At 36.9% G+C, this 19,478-nt stretch overlaps 1 protein-coding gene across 1 annotated transcript; it reads right to left on the bottom strand.

The window, feature by feature from the left end:
• Positions 1–355: 355 nt before the first annotated feature.
• LOC143890527 (uncharacterized) lies at positions 356–18,698 on the bottom strand. The gene is made up of 8 exons (XM_077395257.1): positions 18,509–18,698; positions 13,831–13,868; positions 8,536–8,607; positions 8,327–8,410; positions 7,568–7,602; positions 2,438–2,523; positions 730–795; positions 356–647 (listed from the first exon to the last, which is right to left on the bottom strand). The coding sequence occupies exons 1-8, from the start codon at positions 18,573–18,575 to the stop codon at positions 613–615; spliced, it is 483 nt and encodes a 160-aa protein (XP_077251372.1). The 5' UTR covers positions 18,576–18,698; the 3' UTR covers positions 356–612.
• Between the last annotated feature and the right edge of the window lie 780 nt (positions 18,699–19,478).

Genomic DNA, 19,478 nt, shown 5'->3' with positions numbered 1-19,478 from the left:
TATTAGGTAAGGGCTTGAGCTTTAAACTTCACGACAGTGTTGGTTCCAATGGTGTGTTTGGTGGCAAATTAGAATGCATTTAATCTGGTGTTGGAATTGGCATCCTATATGCATTGGTGGCAACCACAAGTTAGCTCATAGTTGGTCTTACCATAATTGGATGCTCTTAGAATTTTAATTAAATAAGACGCCTTCAAGAGCCACCCTAAAGAAGCTAAACTATTGTTTTTTGTCCTAATGTGGCATGGGACCAAGACCAGCAAGTGTGTTTTTTCCAATGCAATTCAATGCCCTTCTCGTTTTCTATTGTAACTATATAGACTCTACCGCATATTCTCATTTCTAACTTCATAAGTAGAAGAAATTTTCCATCTCCACATTAAGGAAACAGCTACCCCTGCTCAATAGAACTAAAAATTCACCGGCAAACTAAAGGTAGGCCATTCTGTGTATGTAAACACATAGTAAAAATGAACTTCAAGCTTACAAATTACAATACAAGTATGACATTTAGTTGCTTCATAGCAAAACGCTTAGAAGTCCATGAAGCATGTCCACTTCTATTACTAGTAATGAGTAACCCTTTTTTCTTTTCTTTTTTCGAATCTGCGATTACTTGCGAGCTTCAGTCTTTTTCATTTCTTTGGCTGGGAAAATAGGTTTTTGAGTATGCATCAATGTCAAGGAGAAAACACAGAGAAGGAATTGGTGGGGTGTCAGAGAACATACCAGCTTTCTCTTCCTCTCGTTTCTTTGCGGCATCGGCTCTTTGCTGTCTTATCAGGGATAGGCGCTCTACAGCAGGAACAGTAATATGAGAAGATCATGAAAACAATTAATGATTGCAAGGATCATAAAGAAGATGAACAATCAATTGATATTTGAAAAAAAATAAAAAATTATGCATGATTAAATCATTAAAGCTGGCGTAATTGGGAAGATCGCTAATAAAAGATATACTAACCAAAGTTGCCCTGTGCCCTCCAAAGATGCCACAATTTGGAACATCCAAGAACCACCTACAGTATGTGCCTTTGGTCGGGCCGCTTGCCTTGAAAGAATATAGGCGGCGGACTTCTTTAGAGCCCGGGAGATGTGGATCATTGATCATTGTTCACTATTTATAGCAGCTGGGGAAAGAGTGGATCATTTACATTGTAAGGGGGCAAGAGAGATATGGAGTAGGATATTGTCGAGATTTGACATATCACGGGTCTTCTTAGCAAAGCTCATAGAACTATTGGAAAGTTGGTCTAACGTCCCATGGAGGGGAAAAGGGGAAGATTCTATGGAGTGTGGCTCTACTTGCAACATAATGGGTATTGAGGAAAGAGCGAAATGCATGTCTTCAAAGGATACTCAAAGAGATCACACTTTCTATACAATGAAGTGATATCCATCATTATTTCCTGGGTGAGGACCCTTCCATGCTTTACGTTTGTGTCGGCCTACGATTTATGGCATGGATGGAAGGATATTTGCTATGATGCAGAACTTGTACCCAGGGTCGTACAAGATTGGGGGCCTCTAGCATCAAAGTTGTTGAAGATGAACTTTTATGGCTCATCTGGCATTGGCGGAGTGCTTAGGGATGAGCATGGAGTTGTGAGATGGCCATTTTCGGGTCCCATAGGACATGCAGATGCAACTGAAGTTTATCAAGGAATAAAGTTTCTTGAGAGAAGATTTGAACAAAGTGGAGATAGAGGGGGACTCTCTTAATGTGATGAGATGGCTGAGTAGTTCCCATACCTCTCCATGGAGATTTGTTTCGTTTTTTGATGAGATCCTAGCCCCTAGATAGGGTGGGCGCCGCTAATATATCTTTCCATCACGTAAGGTGATCGGCCAACAGGATGGCTGATAGATTAGCTAGAGATGGTATCTCGATGGAGGCTGTGGAGCCATTTGATTTTCTTCCTCCCTAGATATCTCCTTTTTTGCCCTATGGGGTGCTTGCTAGTGTATCTTCTATTTTTTTCTCTTGTTGTATTGGCCTGCTCGGTCTCTATTTGCTTTTAATAAAATCTTCTACCACTCAAAATAATAATCATAATAATAATAATAATAAAAGATGCACTACAATCTATAAAGAGTGCTTCCATTTTTTATCTTCAAAACTTCTTTTATTTTCTTAAGGCTACACCAGTATTGAACCTATAATGCTCCACTAGGCCTAGTTACTTTGAACAATGAGTGAAAAGAAACAAGATTGACAAAGCTATGACTCGGAAGTGGAAGGTTGCCTTTAGGACATTGTGAGGAAAAACTGAAAATAATAATGCCAAAGACTGCCATAGGGGTATTACATTCTTTTTGAAAAATTGAGGAACCCATAGCAGACATACAAGTCAAACATAAGCATCTGATAGTAAAATGAAATGCAACAATGTTATAAAAAGGAAAAGGAAAGAACCATCAACTTCCAATATATTACCTAAATCTTTTCTTGCTTGTTCTGTTTTTCCTTGTTCCTGTAGCCTCATGTATCTCTCATGAGCTTTTTGTTTCTCTATCTCCTCTCTGCAGATGCATATTGTGAGAAAATAAACTGCGTAGAACACATATACTTGACTAGAAAAACAACATACAGACATCGTATTATATAATAGAACTGAGTGATGAGAAACAAGAGTGATGGCGATGACAATAAGCAATAGAAACTTCAACCGCAAAGTAGCATATACAATACACTTGATATGAGGGAGGTTTTAAGCTTTGAAGGGTCGAGATAAACAATTTTTTTATTGAAATTAGATAAAGGTTATATAATTTATGCTAATCTTATAATCGAGTTTCTTTTTTTTTTTTTGAATTATAACGAGCCATTCCATGTAATCAAGATAGGGATTCACTTTATTTTCTTTAAATTATAGCGAGTCATGTTCCATAATCCCACGTAGAGTGCTCCATATCCTTTTCTTTTGAAAGGTAACATCAATATATTAATTATTGAATATGAAAGCAAAACTATGGGGGATGAGCTTGCCCTACTACAGCATAGAAAAATAAACGGGGTACCATCCCCTAAAAAAAAGGGGTTTTATCTAGAAGAGAGGGAGATTGACTCAACCAAAATTTCTCGATCTACTCCTTCCTAGCAGTATCTGCGATTTCATTTGTGCTTCTCAGGGTGTGTTGAATAGATGACAATTCTTGATAGAGATCCACTGCCTCCATAATTGCATACATCACGCTCCATGGCCCAACACTAGATTGAACCCAAGCAATCATGGTAGTCGAATCGCACTCCGCCCTTAACCATTAACCGACCAGAAGGTTCCTCCTTGAAGATTTGAAGGCCGGTTTACAAGTGCTGAAATTTCTGCCTCATTGGCGCCTTTTATGCCAATGGTACCCAAAAATGATTTGACAATTCATCCATGCATTCCTGAAAACCATTGCAATGCTTTGGAAATCTCCCCACAGATCCTCACTCTTAGATAATTCACAAGTTAATTCAAATGTGCAACAAAATGCTACAGGAGGGAGAGAGGGACCAGAACCTGGGTGCCCAAATCACAAAAAAAAGGGGGATGATGGGCCCAATATTTTTTTTTGAATGGTATGATGGGCCCAATATCACCATCAAGGAATACAAAACAAGAAAATTACCAAAGAAACACCTTCGATTGAATGACAAAATACTCTGCTTTTCCACAAGGGGAATTGCAGACACCTTCGGAGCACCAAACAAGGAAGATGATGTTGAAGTGTTGAACCATCTATCTCCACTTGATTTCATTGTCCCATTCGACCATCCGGAGAAAAGAAAGATCGTTGATGTTAGAAGCAAGGTTGCCAGAGAGGGAAGCGGGAAGCGATGGCTCAGGAAGGTGGGAACCGTGAAGGGTCGGAGAATTTTTTTAATAGTTTAATATTTACAAATTTTAAAATAATAAAAAATTACTAAAAAAATATAAGAAATAATTATATGAACCAAATATTAAAAAAAATACTTTTTATTAAAAATCCAACATTTACTTAAAGGAAAATCACTATCAGCTGAAATGCTTGTGTTGACCAATGCGTTGACCAGTGCTTGACAAGAAGAAAAAATTTTAGAAACCAAATTATGAGATTTTTTTTACCGGACTTTTCAGATTTAATAATGTTAGGACATGATAGAATTTATAAATTTTTAAAATTGAAAAAATACCCCATCGTTTGGAAGTTAAGATTTTGACCCGACCATTTTTTTCAAATTATGTACTAGAACTGGAAAGTTGACTTCTTATCATTTTAGATTTGGGTCTTGAAACTATTTTTAATAGATTCAAATGGGGGTTATTCCCTTATTTACATGTGAATCTTAAGTACTTAAATGACTTCACATGTAAATATTAAGAAGAGGAAGAGAAGAGGACTAGCAAGAGACAAGGAGCGTAGATAGAAAACGTGCTTCCCATAGAGTGGGATACGTGTTTCCCATAGAGTGGGAATCGAATTTCCCATAGAGTGGGTTTCACGTTTCCCACGTTTCCGAAACGGGATTCACAAAAATCGGAGAATCGAGAAGATTCCCGTTTCCGAATCGATTTTCGAGGAATCGAGATTCCCCATTCTGAGTAGAGATTCCTGCTTCCAACTATTTGCATGTCGAAAACTTTTACCTTTTAGCATCTCACAAATATTTAACTCACAAGCCAAGTCTGGAGCATCCAAGATACATCCAAGATATATTGAGAGCAACATTTGCCCATTAATGTGCACATGTAATTTATTAAGAAAATTTATTTTTTTTCAATAAATTTTCTGTTATCTTCGTCAAAAAAGAAATTAATGCGGATGAAAATCATAAAGATTATTTCAGTCGTTGGCGTTGAGCAAGTTTTTATATTTTAACTATTATTTTCGTCATTTTATTTGTAGGCTACTTTTTAGGCATCAAATCTCATTCGTTTGAAGTGTTTTTGGTGTCTTTAGAAAGGTTTTTCGATTACCTATCTAACAAGCCCATGATCACATGATTTGGATGTGTTTTGAGCAAATTATGACTGTTTTTAGGAAGGGGTCAAATACGGGATTACTATTTTTGGTAAGTTTTTATCTTTATTTAGCTTTGCTTTAGATTAGATGAGTGGTTAAGATTAGTTTTTACTTTAGGTTATCTTCTAGGGTTTCTTTGCTTACAAATATATCTTATCAAAGCAATGTAAAGAGACTTTTGAATATTGAATAGAATTGAGATTTTCTTTTGTGAGAGCTATTGTGGCTTGGACTTCTTCTTCTCTTCTCCTCTTGGTGGTTTGGAACCATCTTCTTTCATCTCCTCTCCTCTATTATTTTCTATTTCTTCAATCAAATCAGCACAAAGAAAGTTAGTAAATCAATTTTTTTTTTCTTTCTTCTTGAACCATAAAATACAAAAACCCAAAATCCATAGATCTCTCTCGTTCTTCAAGATCTCGTTTCGAGACTTTGAAGGATTGTTTTCATGATTAAACCTCAGCCTAAATACCCAAAAACTGTAGCTTTAAATTCCTTTTGAGCCTAATTGAAAATTCGCATCCTTTTCAAGCTCGAAAACCTTTTAAAGATCCATAGCCTAAACCTACAATCAAATCAGAGCCTAAACCCTAGATTAACCTTTCTTTTACCTTCTAAACCCTAACCTAAGACTTGGACAACAGTATTAAACCAATTTGCAGATTTGTAGAAATTACCAAAATGCCCTTTTGGCCTAAATTGAGCTAATTTGACCCCGTTTTGCTGCTACCCGTAAAATAATCACGTGTTAATTCAGCCCTAGGTTAGTCTTTTAAGTGTTTTCTAATATTCTGTGTTAGCCCTAAGTATTTCCTAAACCTTTATCCCTTTAGGAGTGTAGGATCTTCCCTATTCTAAGTATTGTCCTGCATCCGAAATATTTAATTAACAAGCAATTGTTGTTCTCACACTGCCCTCTACCCTGCTATTGGATCAAATATCAAGAGCGGCACCGCCCACACGGGACTTGACGGTCGGGCACCATATAATTTCTCGGAAAAGAGAAATAGTTACCTTTACCTTTCTTTTGAGCGACTTCATTTCACTCTTACTAACGTTAGAATGGACAAACTATCACATTCTAAAGCAAAGAATGAGGCTGTTTCACCTCTGTCCCAACTAAATCAGCCTTTTACTTTTTTGTATAGAGTTGTGATTAAAAAAACATTGTTTAGTGAGATTAATCTCATCATTTCATGAGAAAGTGAATTGACTGATTTCTGCATCATGCACCTAGTTGCAACCAACGTCAAAAGAATATCATGCAAATTAAATGGTCAGGATTGGAAATAACATCTATTAGGTAAGGGCTTAAGCTTTAAACTTCACGACAGTGTTGGTTCCAATGGCGTGTTTGGTGGCAAATTAGGATGCATTTAATCTGGTGTTGGAATTGGCATCCTACTCTGTCTATTTCCCACCCCAAAAGGTGGCATGCTTCTGTTGGAATGAAATTTTTTAAATTGAATTTTTTATTTAAATTTTATCCTCCACTCCAGGGAATCCAAATCGGAATCGAAATAGGATGCTAGAAGCGTTTACAAGTGTGAAAGGGAGACATTGACTTTTCGTTTTTAATAACCTGTGTATTAACCTGTGTTGAAATTGCTGAAATCAGGATGTCTTATTTTGGAATTCCCCTAGAAATAGAATAAACAAATTGGAATAAAAATTTAACACAGAAAATTTCAATAAAATTTCCAGTCCATCCAAGGCGGAATTAGAACACCACCTCTAGGGGAAGGAAACAGACTCAGCATTTTCTCCCTTTAGTTCCACCCCGGCTTCATTTCTGCCCCCATCATTCTCTTCATTTTTTGAACCAAATGCTGGAATCGGGTGGAAACAAAAAAATAGGATATCGATTCCAGCCCCAGATTCCACCATTCCAGCTGTCCAACGCACCCTTAAGCCCTGTTTGCTAGGGATTTTGAGAACCTATTGCGAGTCAAATAATCTATAAATGGGAATAAAATCTCCTAAATGACTAAAACTTAATTATAAAAAAATCTAAGCACGTCAAAGTCTCAGTTGATTCCGGTATATTTAACCTAAAGACAAACAAATCTAATGGAACCTTTGCATATTAATATTGCAATATGCCATCAAGCCTTATGATTCTAGAAGCTTGTATACTATAGATGATGTATTTTTGAAAAGAAAAGAGGTTGATGTATTGCGCGAAGATTTTTATAGTTGGCTGCCATATAACAATTAGTTCCACAAAACTGTCAGCAGACTGACTTACCAAGTAATCACATGGAGCAAGGCTCCTACTTAGACTCTCACTTAGCATGGGTTCACTGTTCTAACTGTAAACTAACAGATTTAAAAGGTAAAACATAAACAACATCTAGCAAAACCAATATTATAGCATGAGGCTCAACATGAATGAAGAGAAATCCAAGCTTAGTTCACAACTAGAAATAGCTTGACATAAACAAACAAAGCTCTAAGACAAAACTTAAGAAACAAGAATCCAGAAGGGTAACCATCATCTCACGTGTAAGCAAAAGCAAAAGTGGACTAATCTATCAAATAGTCCTATAGAAAGGTAGCATAAATAAGATATGCATACCTTTCACGCCTTGAGAGCTCAGTTGTTTTCTCGATCTATACCATCAGAACAATAATACTCAAAAGTCAGCACATTCTAATCAATCCAAATAACCAACTAAAAAATGTAGTAAAAAAGGGACATGATATTCACACTCCCTTGCTTTGACATTGCCATCCTTTCTTCATTTTAAACTTTGTGATATTGTTAAAGAACCCAAAAACTATCACCGGCCAATAAAAGAAATTTAAAATAAAATGGGGGTGCACACTATCAAAAGTAGGGAGTAAGAACATCAGCTCCCATGAGAATACATTCGTGAAAGAAAAGTACGGAAAGGATGGGACTAAAATAGTAAAATAACAATAGCGGATGAATTCAATATTTATAAAATCTATTTCAAAACAGGCTACTCTTCTGTTTCAGAGGCATTTCAATGCTCCATGTAAGTTTGTCTTATTTGATATTTACTTATTTACATATAGCACAAGACAAACTGGCATGGGTGTCACACCTAATTCTAAGTTTGTATGTGTGTGTGCACAAAATATAGGCTGCAGCATCATTTAGTAAGACAAATGTCACATGATGAAAAGAAGAAAAACTTCTCTTTCAGCCATCTTATGAAACTGTGCCTATTGAAGCCTAGCCAGTGGGGCTGAAACCAGTCCAACAGAATTATCATTCAATATGCCATCCAATGGAAACATGCCAAGGCTTTCAGACATAAAATTCTGATGCAATGCAAGAGAAATGATAATGATGGCATGTGCAACTTACATCAATGTCTCTGGCTTTCACATTCTTCGGTTTTACCAAATTAGGATTCTCGATCTCAATAACACCCTGGGTGCCTTTCCTTTTCTGCCAACAACATTCATACCCAGTTACAAACAAAAGGCAACTGAATGTAATATTGAGTCATACCAATGGAAAGAAACAAATAAATGAAACAGAAGTAAGACTAATCAACAAGATAGTTCGTTGACCTCAATTTCTTCTTCAGATTCCTCTCCGGATTCCTCTTCTTCTTCTTCTTCTTCTTTGTCTTCAGCTCTTTCCTGATAGTATCAAAGAGATCTACTCTTCTTAAACACAAATAGATAAAAAAAACAAGAGTAGGCAAACAAGACAACAGATAGAAAATGCTAACAAAATCAAAATATCTGTCAATGCATTTTTTTAAACAATAGTATCTGTCAGCTCCTAATTCATTGAAAACAATTTATGGAAGGGAAAGCTGGTATTGCTACCCCCAGGAAACTTCAAGCTAGGAACAAAGTCACATATTTTATGGAAGGGAAAGCTGGTATTGCTACCCCCAGGAAACTTCAAGCTAGGAACAAAGTCACATATAGCTACTGGTAGCAAAACCTGGGGCTTCGCACTAGTGCACAATGATGCAAATGTCCAAGTCAAGTTGCTAAGAGTTAACTGTTAAGGAAATAATGTAAATTTTTTCCATATATATGAAAATATTCCTCCCATCTTAGAGGTTTAGAGTCATTATATTGATGAAATCTTGTGTTCAAGATAAATGTAATGTGACTTGAAGAAATCATGATTTGGGTTCTCACATATCAGTAACAAAGAAGAAACACAAAAAGCCCCATTATTATTATTATTCTAAGATGTTTCAAACTTGAAAAAAAATTATTATGGGTTCAATGTGAAGAGGAAATCCATTTATTTTTTTAATTTCCAGCATAACTTAATATTTATAAGTTGGGAGACAATTTTTGTGGCCATACATTATAGTAACATTTCATAATATTGATGATGTACAAGAAAAAAATAAATAAATAAATAAATAAATATATATATATATATAGAGAGAGAGAGAGAGCGAGAGAGAGAGAGAGAGAGAGTAATGTTCCTGCGCAGCTGCTCAGATAGCTTATCTGAGCAGCTGCTTCAAAAACTCATGTGGCCCACATTTTTGGGGTGATCCAAAGCATTCATTTGAAAGGCCCTTCCATGGATAGGGGGTGTACAAAAAATCAGCCCTTTTATGATCATCCTAACCCAATCAAAGGTGGAGGGGAAAATGGATAGACACTGTTTCTGACCATTTTTTCCCTCCACAAATGGTAGGGTTAGGATGATCCTAAATGGCTCATTTTTGGTACACACCCTATCCATGGAAGGGCCCTCCAAATGAATGCTTTGGATCAGTGTTTAAAAATGCGGATTTGACGCGGAACGCGGCCGAAGAAAATCCTTGTCAACTCGGCGCGGACACGGTTGACGCGGCCAAGAACGCGGTTGACACGGTCAAGTCAGATGAGTCGTTATCTTTTATTAAAAAAAATAAAAGAAAAAATACAAAAATCCAAACCCATTTAAGTAGGGCCCAACAAATGAATGGTTTAGATCATCCAAGCCTCTATAGATTAGACGGCTAGGATCATCCTATGGAAATGATTTTTGGGACACCTATTTACATTGTGGCCTGTCAAATGGACGGTTTGGATCATTCATCATTCTATGGTGTGAGTTGTACAATCCATTTTGAAAAATAGGGGATGAATACTGTAACACAAGGGGGTGAATTTATCACTCCTCTTTAATAATTGCAATAATCCAACATGTGTTTTCTTTTCTTTTGAAAAATTGGGAGTTGTAATAAAATTTCACACCTATTTAAATTAATAAAGATGAGTCAAATGACGGTGTAGGCAGCAAAAACAAGGCACTTTTTATGTGAAGCTGATTCATTTGTGATGGGAAAGTAGAGAATAAGACAGAAGCAAAAGGGGGGCTGGCATTACACTGCCCAAAAATAAAATAAAATATTGTATTGCTTTTGGGTAAGTAATGTATTTGCCCTCATGTTTTACTTGGACACCACTTTTTGTTATATTTATGACTATTATTTTACAATAGAGTGGTTGTCCCATGTAAAACAGAAGGCTAGATATACATTTCCTCCATCTTCTTCTTCGTAAGTTAGGGTATATGGGGTTTTTCAGCGGCAAACAGTCGGTTGTTCAAAATGGCCATGACTCGGCCAGGACTCCCGAGTTCGGGACACCAAAACGCGGCCATTGCAAATCCGCGTCGACTCGGCGGAGTTCTGAGCCGAGTCACCGAGTTTTAAAACACTGCTTTGGATCACCCAAAAAATGTGGGGCCACATGAGTTTTTGAAGCAGCTGCTCAGATAAGCTATCTGAGCAGCTGCGCAGGAACACTTCTCTCTCTCTCTCTCTCTCTCTATATATATATATATATATATATATAGAGAGAGAGAGAGAGAGAGAGATTATATATATATATATATAGAGAGAGAGAGAGAACGGTTTCTACACACAAGTGTAGATACGTTATCTACACACTAGCTTAAAATACAGTGGAGGGCATATTGTTTGCCTCCACGGTTCGAAGCTGGTATTTCTATTAAAATGGATGTGTATAAACCTTCACAAATCTGTCCATTTTTTGCCTCCACAGTTCGAGGGTTAGGATGATCCTATGGAGCTGATTTTTTGTGAAAGCCCTATCTATGTGAGGGCCAATCAAATGAATGGTTTGGATCACCCAAACAATGTGGGCCTCCATTGTATTTTAAGCTAGTGTGTAGATAACTTATCTACACTTGTGTGTAGAAACCGTTTTCTCATATATATATATATAGACACACACACACACACACACACATATATGAGGAAAGTGTTGCTGGTAACGTTACCAGCTAACATAGCTGCTAACATCCCTTTATAACTCCTCTCATTGGCTCGTTAAATGGACCCACGCACATGTGCGAAAACATATTACGGGCGCCTATTTTTCCTCCACTCTCTAAAACGGCTAAAATTTCCAAGGTTGCCAGGGCGGGAATCGAAAGCGGGATTCGATTCGGGATTCGAAGGCGGGTATCGAAAGCGGGATTCGATTCGGGATTCGAAAGTGGGAATCGAAGGCTCCTGGGATGGTTGGAAGCGGGAATCGTGGGTTTGCCAGAGAGTCGACAGAGATTCGCCGGAGATTCGCTGGGGAATCGCCGGGAGTCGCTGGGGAGTTGGGATTCGCAAGGAATCGGGGTTCCTATAAAGTGGGAATCGGGGTTTCCATAAATTGGGAATCGAGGTTCCGACGGAATCGATTCGGGATTCCCCAGAATCGGGGAATCGAATCGAATCACGATTCCGTTTCGCGATTCGGGGAATCTCGAATCCCCACCCTCAGGTACGAATCCTGCTTCCCTGATAATTTCTCCCCTTTGAGAAAACCCTAAAACATCTTTCGTCTTCTCCCTCTCGCTACCAGCAACGATTTTGTTTCACGCACATATGCTATCCATTGATTTTAACCCCATGATCATAGCACTTGTATACCAGATTTCTCTTCTTTATCTGAAATTTGAGTGCCACTTCCTTCCGTATCACTCTGGCCAGTACAAAATGTTACTCAATCTCAATGTAATTCGTCTGCTCTTAAAAATGGATTGTTTGCAATATGTGTAGCTTCTTCACTCCAGCCTATTTTATTACTAAAAGGCCCATTTTCTTGTGCTCCCATAGTTATATAAGTGCCTGGCAAACCTAGAAGAAAAAAAATAAAAGAAATCTTCAGTAGCCTGGATATGATTTACACCTCTTGCTGGTATTCCAAAACACTTGTTTTTCTAGCAAATTCTTGAGTCTTTGTAGTCCTGATTTGAATCATCCGGAGACTGAACTTGCAAAGAAGCCCTACAATTGGACCATGGTAACCTCAATTGACATATGAAATTTTTTTAGAAAGCTGATGACTTTTTGGTCATTTTTGCGCAGGTTTTGCCCAATCAATTGAACAAGCTAATGGAGCTTTTATCGATCTCTATTCCAGTACCCAAAATTGTTACTTGTTTCACTGGAGCAGAAGAATCTGGGGCTACCTTTAGGACATCATAGAAATTTAGAGGAACATGATTCCCTTTTAATTACCATTAAAAAAAAAGAATCCCTTTTAATAATTCATGACTATTACTGTCGAAGGAGAAGAAGGTTGAAAAGCCGTCGAGGTGAAACCCTAAACGAGAGAGAAGAAGATTTGAGCGAGAGGGAGAGCCTGTCGTTCGTTTGGAGGTGTTAGGGTTTTCCAGAGAATGGGAGAGAAAAATTAGTCGTTTCAGAGAAGAGGGAGAGAAGACAGGGGTCGTACACGTATTCTCGTTTTCTTTTCCTTTTCTCCCGACTTTGTTTTGTTTTTACGTATGGGCCCACACCATATAAGCCAATGGGAGGAGTTATAAGAAAACATTAGCAGCTATGTTATCTTGAGTGTAGGTGAATTTTTATCAAAAACTTGGCATTAACCATTAAATCTAAATAAAAAAACACTTTTTTGAATGACTCTAAATAACATTAAGCTTTTAGAACCATAATCCCTAAAACTTATAATTCTAATCGGATGTTAAGCCCTCATAAACTTATAATTCTAAAAAGATGTAAAGTCCTCATAAACTTATAATGCTAATCAGATGTAAAGTACTCATTAAATACTTGTAAGTTGTAACCCTAACCTACATTAATCCTTCCTCCCTAACCTACTATTATCCCTTCCTCCCTAACCTACTATTATCCTATCTATTTTATATGCTTCTCATTCGCTCCCAATGAGGCTTATATTAAATGCTTCATGTCACTTCCCATGACGCTTCCCTCTAGTAATATCTTTACGTTGCTCAATGCTTCCTTAGTACTTTCTACTTCCCAGATTTTCTCATGTTCGACCCCTCACTTCATGCATCACTTATTGCATTCGCTTCCCACCCTGATAAATATGATCCCTCGTGCCGGAATTCACAATCACTACTCACTAGCCCAAAATCGTGCAGCAATGACACATACGGAAAAGAGAATCTAAAACAAGATATTGGTAATATATTACTAGCCATGACACATACTGAACAGAGAATCTAAAACAAGATGTTGTTAATATATTACTAGCCATGCATTAGTATACTGGTGTAAAGCGTGTTCTCATCACTAATAATAAGTTGGGAAATAATGAGCTCCAAAGAAAAATTACTAAATGCATCCAGAAATAATAAATACCTAAATTGTTATTGGCACTACAATGCCATCACACAACTAATGGAACAAAGGCCATTTAAACTTGATTAAATTAAAAGAACGGCAATAAGCAATGGAAGGTTCTTTAATGGCCAATAATAGACAAATGTATAGTTTTCTATCATATTCATAAAAGAATTCAGAAGATGCGCTTTGGAAAACTCTGATATGAACATAAAACTATGTGATATCTGCCAAAAAAAATTATTTTCGTCATGAATTATACCTGTCTAAAACTGCGAGGACGAGTAGAAGTACCAGCAACTGCAGTTATTCATAAAACAAAAAGTAAAGATGGGGACAGCTTAAACATTATAACGGCCATGAAGTCATCATAGCAAATGGAGCAAAACTTGAGTGGGAAAATAATGTACCATCAACTCAAAATTACAAATGAAGATGAAATCAAACAAGGCCTGACAAAACACCGAAAATATGGTACTAAAAGTAAAACAGGGTGCCTGACCTAAAAATTCTATGAATGCAAGATGAGGAATCAAGGAGGATATCCATCAAATCACATTAAGCATGTTATCAGGTGGGAAGGCTATAAGTCTATAATAGACCTTAGAACTTCCACCTGTGACATCCCCACATTTATAATGCTAGCCGGGTCCACATAACAACGAAGAATGGAGCCAAAAATTATTGGGCCAGTTGTCAACACCATGGGTCTTGGCCACTGTTCCATACATGATACATTCATATTTTAATGTGTTTGCAATCCTCTGATAATGTTGATGTATGACATCTGACAATGAGCTAGGATAATGACTAATTACTATTTATTCCATACATGCAACATCAAATTCGAACTTTGTTATGTGAAATAAATCTTACCAAGAGAACAATTCATACTTGTTTTGGACCCAGTAAAAGTAGAGCAGAAATTATATTCTAACTACTATATCTATTTGAATTTAATTATTCATATTGAAATTGTAAGATGCCATTTCTAGTACTTCTATAGAATATTTCAAATTTTGGATGCGTTTATCCTTTTTTCATTTTCTTATTGATTCTAAATTGAAACAAAGCTGATTTGACCCAGAAAAGATTTGGAAAGTTTCAGTCACCTAGTAAATTCAGACGCAAACTCCGAATTACTCTGAAGTTCCCTAAGAGACAATCTTCAAACTTCCAATGGAAATGTTTCTTTAATCATAGAACGAAGGTTGTGTGATGGAACCATCCCAAGGCCCATATTCTAATGTTTATATGTCTTTTAGTTGTCTTTTAACCCTCTTAAGTTATAGGAGGGATAACATAATTTTTTACAAAAAATTAAAGTGGCTGTGGCAAATAGGTCATTTGTAATTGATCACTTAAGTTGTTAAGTGATAACAAGGATTGCAACATAAAAGAGTCCTTATATTTTTGGGACTTGAATTAGTTTCCATGATGAGTTAGGAGTCCTAGTGGGTTCGAAGTCGAAGACTCATAGTTTACTAATAGTAGGGGGAGTTGATGAACACATTTTAATGTGTGAATTTAGGTATTAATTCATGCATTTTTAATACTTGGAACAGAGCTACTCAGCTTGTTTTCTCTTGCTTTCAGGTTCCAGGTCTAATGGGGATAATGTCAGAGAAAAACACAAAAATCCAGGGTTTTGACCTCTTTCTAGCCCAAGATGAGTCAAATGGAAGCTGCCCAAGCCGAAAGGGTCGAATCTTATTAGTGGGGCCCACATGGATCTTTTCTAATTCGTACATGGTCTAATTTGGGATGGGCAAATGGAAAAAGGAAACATTCAATTATTAGAAAAACAACCACCGTATTGCTGTTTGGTAATTGAATTACGAGAGGGAAGAAATGATATATATGGCGATATATATCATTAAGACTTCTTAAATTGGTAATTAGTGGTTTTTTGGGGAATCCCTACTTATTCTCACAAAGAAATATTGTGCAGCCCATAGGAATCGATCTTAATTTCCTATTGGTGAGGGTGTCAAGTTGTGGCAACTTTCTCTCATAAAAGTCAACCACTCCTCTCAACGCGGGAGATTTTTGGCAGTTGTATCGCAAGGCTTTGAAGGAAAATCTTGAACCACTCTTTTATTGTAAAGATTGCGATAACCTTGGGTCTATCTAATTAGGAAAAGATTTTTGGCAATCTTCTTTATAAGCCTTAAAAGACAGATTGCCTTCTATCTTGAGGGTTCTCTTAAAATTCCAGAATTTTTATTTTAGATTGGTCTTTCGATTTTGAGAGGAATGTAATTAGAAATTCAATTGGAGAAGACGCTTTGTTCTTTGGAGATTTATTGGTGCATTACAATACCTTCTTCAACCAATCATTTTTTCTAATTCAATACCATGAATGTTCTTCATTGAGATAAGTTTCTTACATTTAGATTTATTTTTGGCAACATAGAGTTTAATTTTCAGCATAATAGTACAATGATTTACATTGCTTCAACTCATTCTTCTTCAATTCTCACCATGGATAACTAAACCCCTCAACTTAGGGTTTCGATGAAGCCATGAAAGAAGGGAGGATTGATGATCTTCATAAACTTGTGTGCTTGTTTTTGTTAAAATAATATATTGAAATTTATATTTACACAATCTAAATAATACATGCCATCCTTTGAGTTCGTATGTATAATTGTCGATATGACTCATATAAATTCACGTATGTTAATTGATTTGAATTGCTTGTTTGATGCGTTACTCATAGGAAATAATTGTCTCCTGACCTTATTCCCTAGTGACCTAATTCATCATACATGTAATTCAATAGTGTGATGATCAGTAGTTTGACGCTCTCTCATGGTGGATTTCATCCCTAAGTATTTTTCTTAATTGAAGTTTTCTCATCTTGTTAAAATTTGCCAATTTTATTTCGCTTGAGTCTCGTGATCAGTTAATTTGTGACAAATCATTGGGTAATTTGTGCGCTCTGCCTTAGTTGAGAATTAAAACTAATCAACATTACCTCCTTGTATTCGACCCGCAACTACACGCGATCCGTGCACTTGCGGTATAATTTTGTGCAAACAGGAGTCCATGTAATAATTTTATTTCAATGATAAGTTAGTAATTTAAGTATAATAGGTCATAATTAGACTAGTTGTTTCGCAGCAAAGATTAGGATTTTTTTTTCCAATTTTCGACTTGCCGTGCATAGCCTATAGATATGAAAGGCCTACTAGCATTGAAAATGATTGAATATGAATAAAATTTGATGTCTTCATATGTTGATGGGGTGTGATGCTTCATGTTAGGTCAGCTTTCTATCCCTAAACTCTTTCACTTAGTGAAAGAGTTCTCTTCACTCATTCTTCTAGCCCATCTTTCTCATTTCCATTCTTTTTTTCATTGCCTTCTTCACCCTTCCTGATTGGATCCATAAACCGCCCCCTTAGTTGGGTTCATAAACTGTCTACTTTGGTTGGGTTCATAAATTGCTGTCCTCGGTTGGGTTCACAAACCGCTCCCAGTTTCTACTCATATCACCCCTCTTTCTTGATTTTGATTTTGATTTTGATTATCTATTATTTCTCTTGGATGCCATGGATTCACATCAATTAAGTATCAAAGCTGCATTCACATCAATTTATATCAATTTGTTATCACAACATATGTTTGGCTACTTGGGATAGCAGGAATATGACAAGAAGATCCCAAGTCGTGGATCGTAATCAATACACTTTTCATCATCCTTTGTGTTAGTTCCGTCAAAGGTCAGTCTGTGAATATTATATGAAGATCAAGAGGGAAACAACTGTCATCTAGCACGCCTGGAAGGGGGAAGTTGTTCCACATAGTCAGCAGGAGCTTCATGTCACCCCAAAAATGTCATAAATTGCAGTGTTTAAACCCTTGCTGAATTTTTACTACTTGCTAAAGGATGTGCGAGCAAAAGTCTACATACGCGAGAAAACTGAAATACCATGGTTTTTTCTGACCCAGTTGCCGTTGTACAAGGAGTACATCAAAGGTGCATTTTTTATCATACTATTTCAAACTGATGTCATGATTGTCCAAAGTTACTTGCGAGTTGGAAGTACATAATTTGTTTGAGAGGAAAACTGTATGCAACGTGTGCGAATATTGATTATCTTGCATTTGATTGTTCAGTTCCTTGCTTTTCTTTCTTTGAGCTTTGTTAGTTTCTCTTGCCCTTGTAAAGTTGGGAATTGGGATTGACCATCTCTCTCTCTCTCTCTCTCTCTCTCTCTCTGAAATCAAACAATTCTAGGCCTGGCCTCCCCACACCCCCACAAGCTAGACTACACATAATTGGCCGATCTCCTAATATAGATGAAGATGATTGAGGAATCGCCAATCCGATCTTCAATTTCGTCAAACATAGATGCAAACCTCCACGGTGGGACTACAGATCCTCTAAGCCATCCTCCACGGCCAATTAACTGGCCGATCCTCCACAGTCTCTTATTTTAATGAAATTTGCAACCATTCAAAAGAAAAAAAGAAAAAGAAAAGTAATAACAGGGATGAATCAAGTTATTAAAATAAATATGAGATTACTTAAATTTCTTTCTCTGAAAAAACGTTTAATTGTGAGATTAATGGCTGGATGTTTCTAGAACTTGAGAGCTCATGCACATTTAATTGTGCAAGCAGGATGGAATTCCTGCACGAATGCAATTTACTTCAACCTGGCTTCAGAGGCACTGTAGAAATCCAAGTTCAGAACGTAATTCACTTCAACCTCGTATCAAAGCAATTGAAAAAAATGATGGAAAAAAGAAAAAGGAAGATCCAGAAAGAAAACGGGAAGTCGGTGGAGATCTAACACAACTAAGTAGCACGAAAAGGGTAAAGGAAAAAAGAAAAAGAGAGTAAGCCTAGAAGTGGAAGAAAGAGAGGAGGAAAAAAGATGAGAAAATAAAAGCAAAGAGAGAAGAGAAAGAGAGAGAGAAATTGCTTACGCATCTCTTCGGGGGTGGAGAAATGCCTGCGGCCGGTGGGCTTGCCCTTGAACTTTCCTCTTCCCATGCCTCAATCAACCACAACAAGAAGCTCTTCTTCTCTTTCTCTCCACCTATTCCACAAACCCTACCCGCCCCGGAATCCTATCGGCGTGTTTGTTACGTGAGAAAACGGTTCCTACGCATATCTACACACTAGCTTAAAATACATTAGGGGCCACATTATTTGGGTGATCTAAGCCATCCATTTTAAAGGCCCTCACATAGATAGGGTGTCTACAAAAAATCAGATCCATAAGATCATCCCAACCCTACAATTTGTGGAGGTAAAATGGATGTATTTAAGCCCTTTAAAATTGATGGCTTGGATCACCCAAACAATGATGGGCCTCCACTGTATTTTAAGCTAGGGTGTAGGTAGGAACCGTTTTCTCATATGAGATTTATGTTTCCAACTTAATTTCCACCTTTTCATTTATTTATTTATAACCTGCTTTCGTCGCCCATGCCGTGCGCAACTTTCTTATCAACCCCGTTCCGTTTTGCGATTACCCATCTAATCACTATGTTTGTTTTTCTAATCATCTATTACTTTTTATAATTTTTCATTTTTCTAATGATCATACATTAAGAATTAAAACATGGTCTTACTATATATAAAACAAAATCGGTGCCTAGATAAATTTGTGAGCGTTAACATATATGGTGGGGGAAGGAGGGAGATTTTCTAATGATTCCTCTATCTTTTTCAAGTTCATACTTAGCTGCCAAGCTTTGGTGAAAAGGACTCCAATTTATTCTCCATTAAAAAATACTTTTACACTTTAGGAAGAATATTTGGACATAGATACGAAGGAACAAAATACTTTTCGAGGCACTAGGGTGTGCACTGCATACGAGAGAAAGAGAGATTAAGGGCACGTTTGGCTCAACAAAACTTGGCTTCACAACAGTTTGGAGGAATTTCCTC

Source organism: Tasmannia lanceolata, unplaced genomic scaffold (assembly GCF_043159265.1).
Source record: "Tasmannia lanceolata isolate RefF3 unplaced genomic scaffold, GAP_Taslan_0.1 ptg000013l, whole genome shotgun sequence".
NCBI classification, from domain to species: Eukaryota; Viridiplantae; Streptophyta; class Magnoliopsida; order Canellales; family Winteraceae; genus Tasmannia; species Tasmannia lanceolata.
Note: the sequence above shows the minus strand (reverse complement) of the source record. Positions and strands in the feature narration are given on the sequence as shown.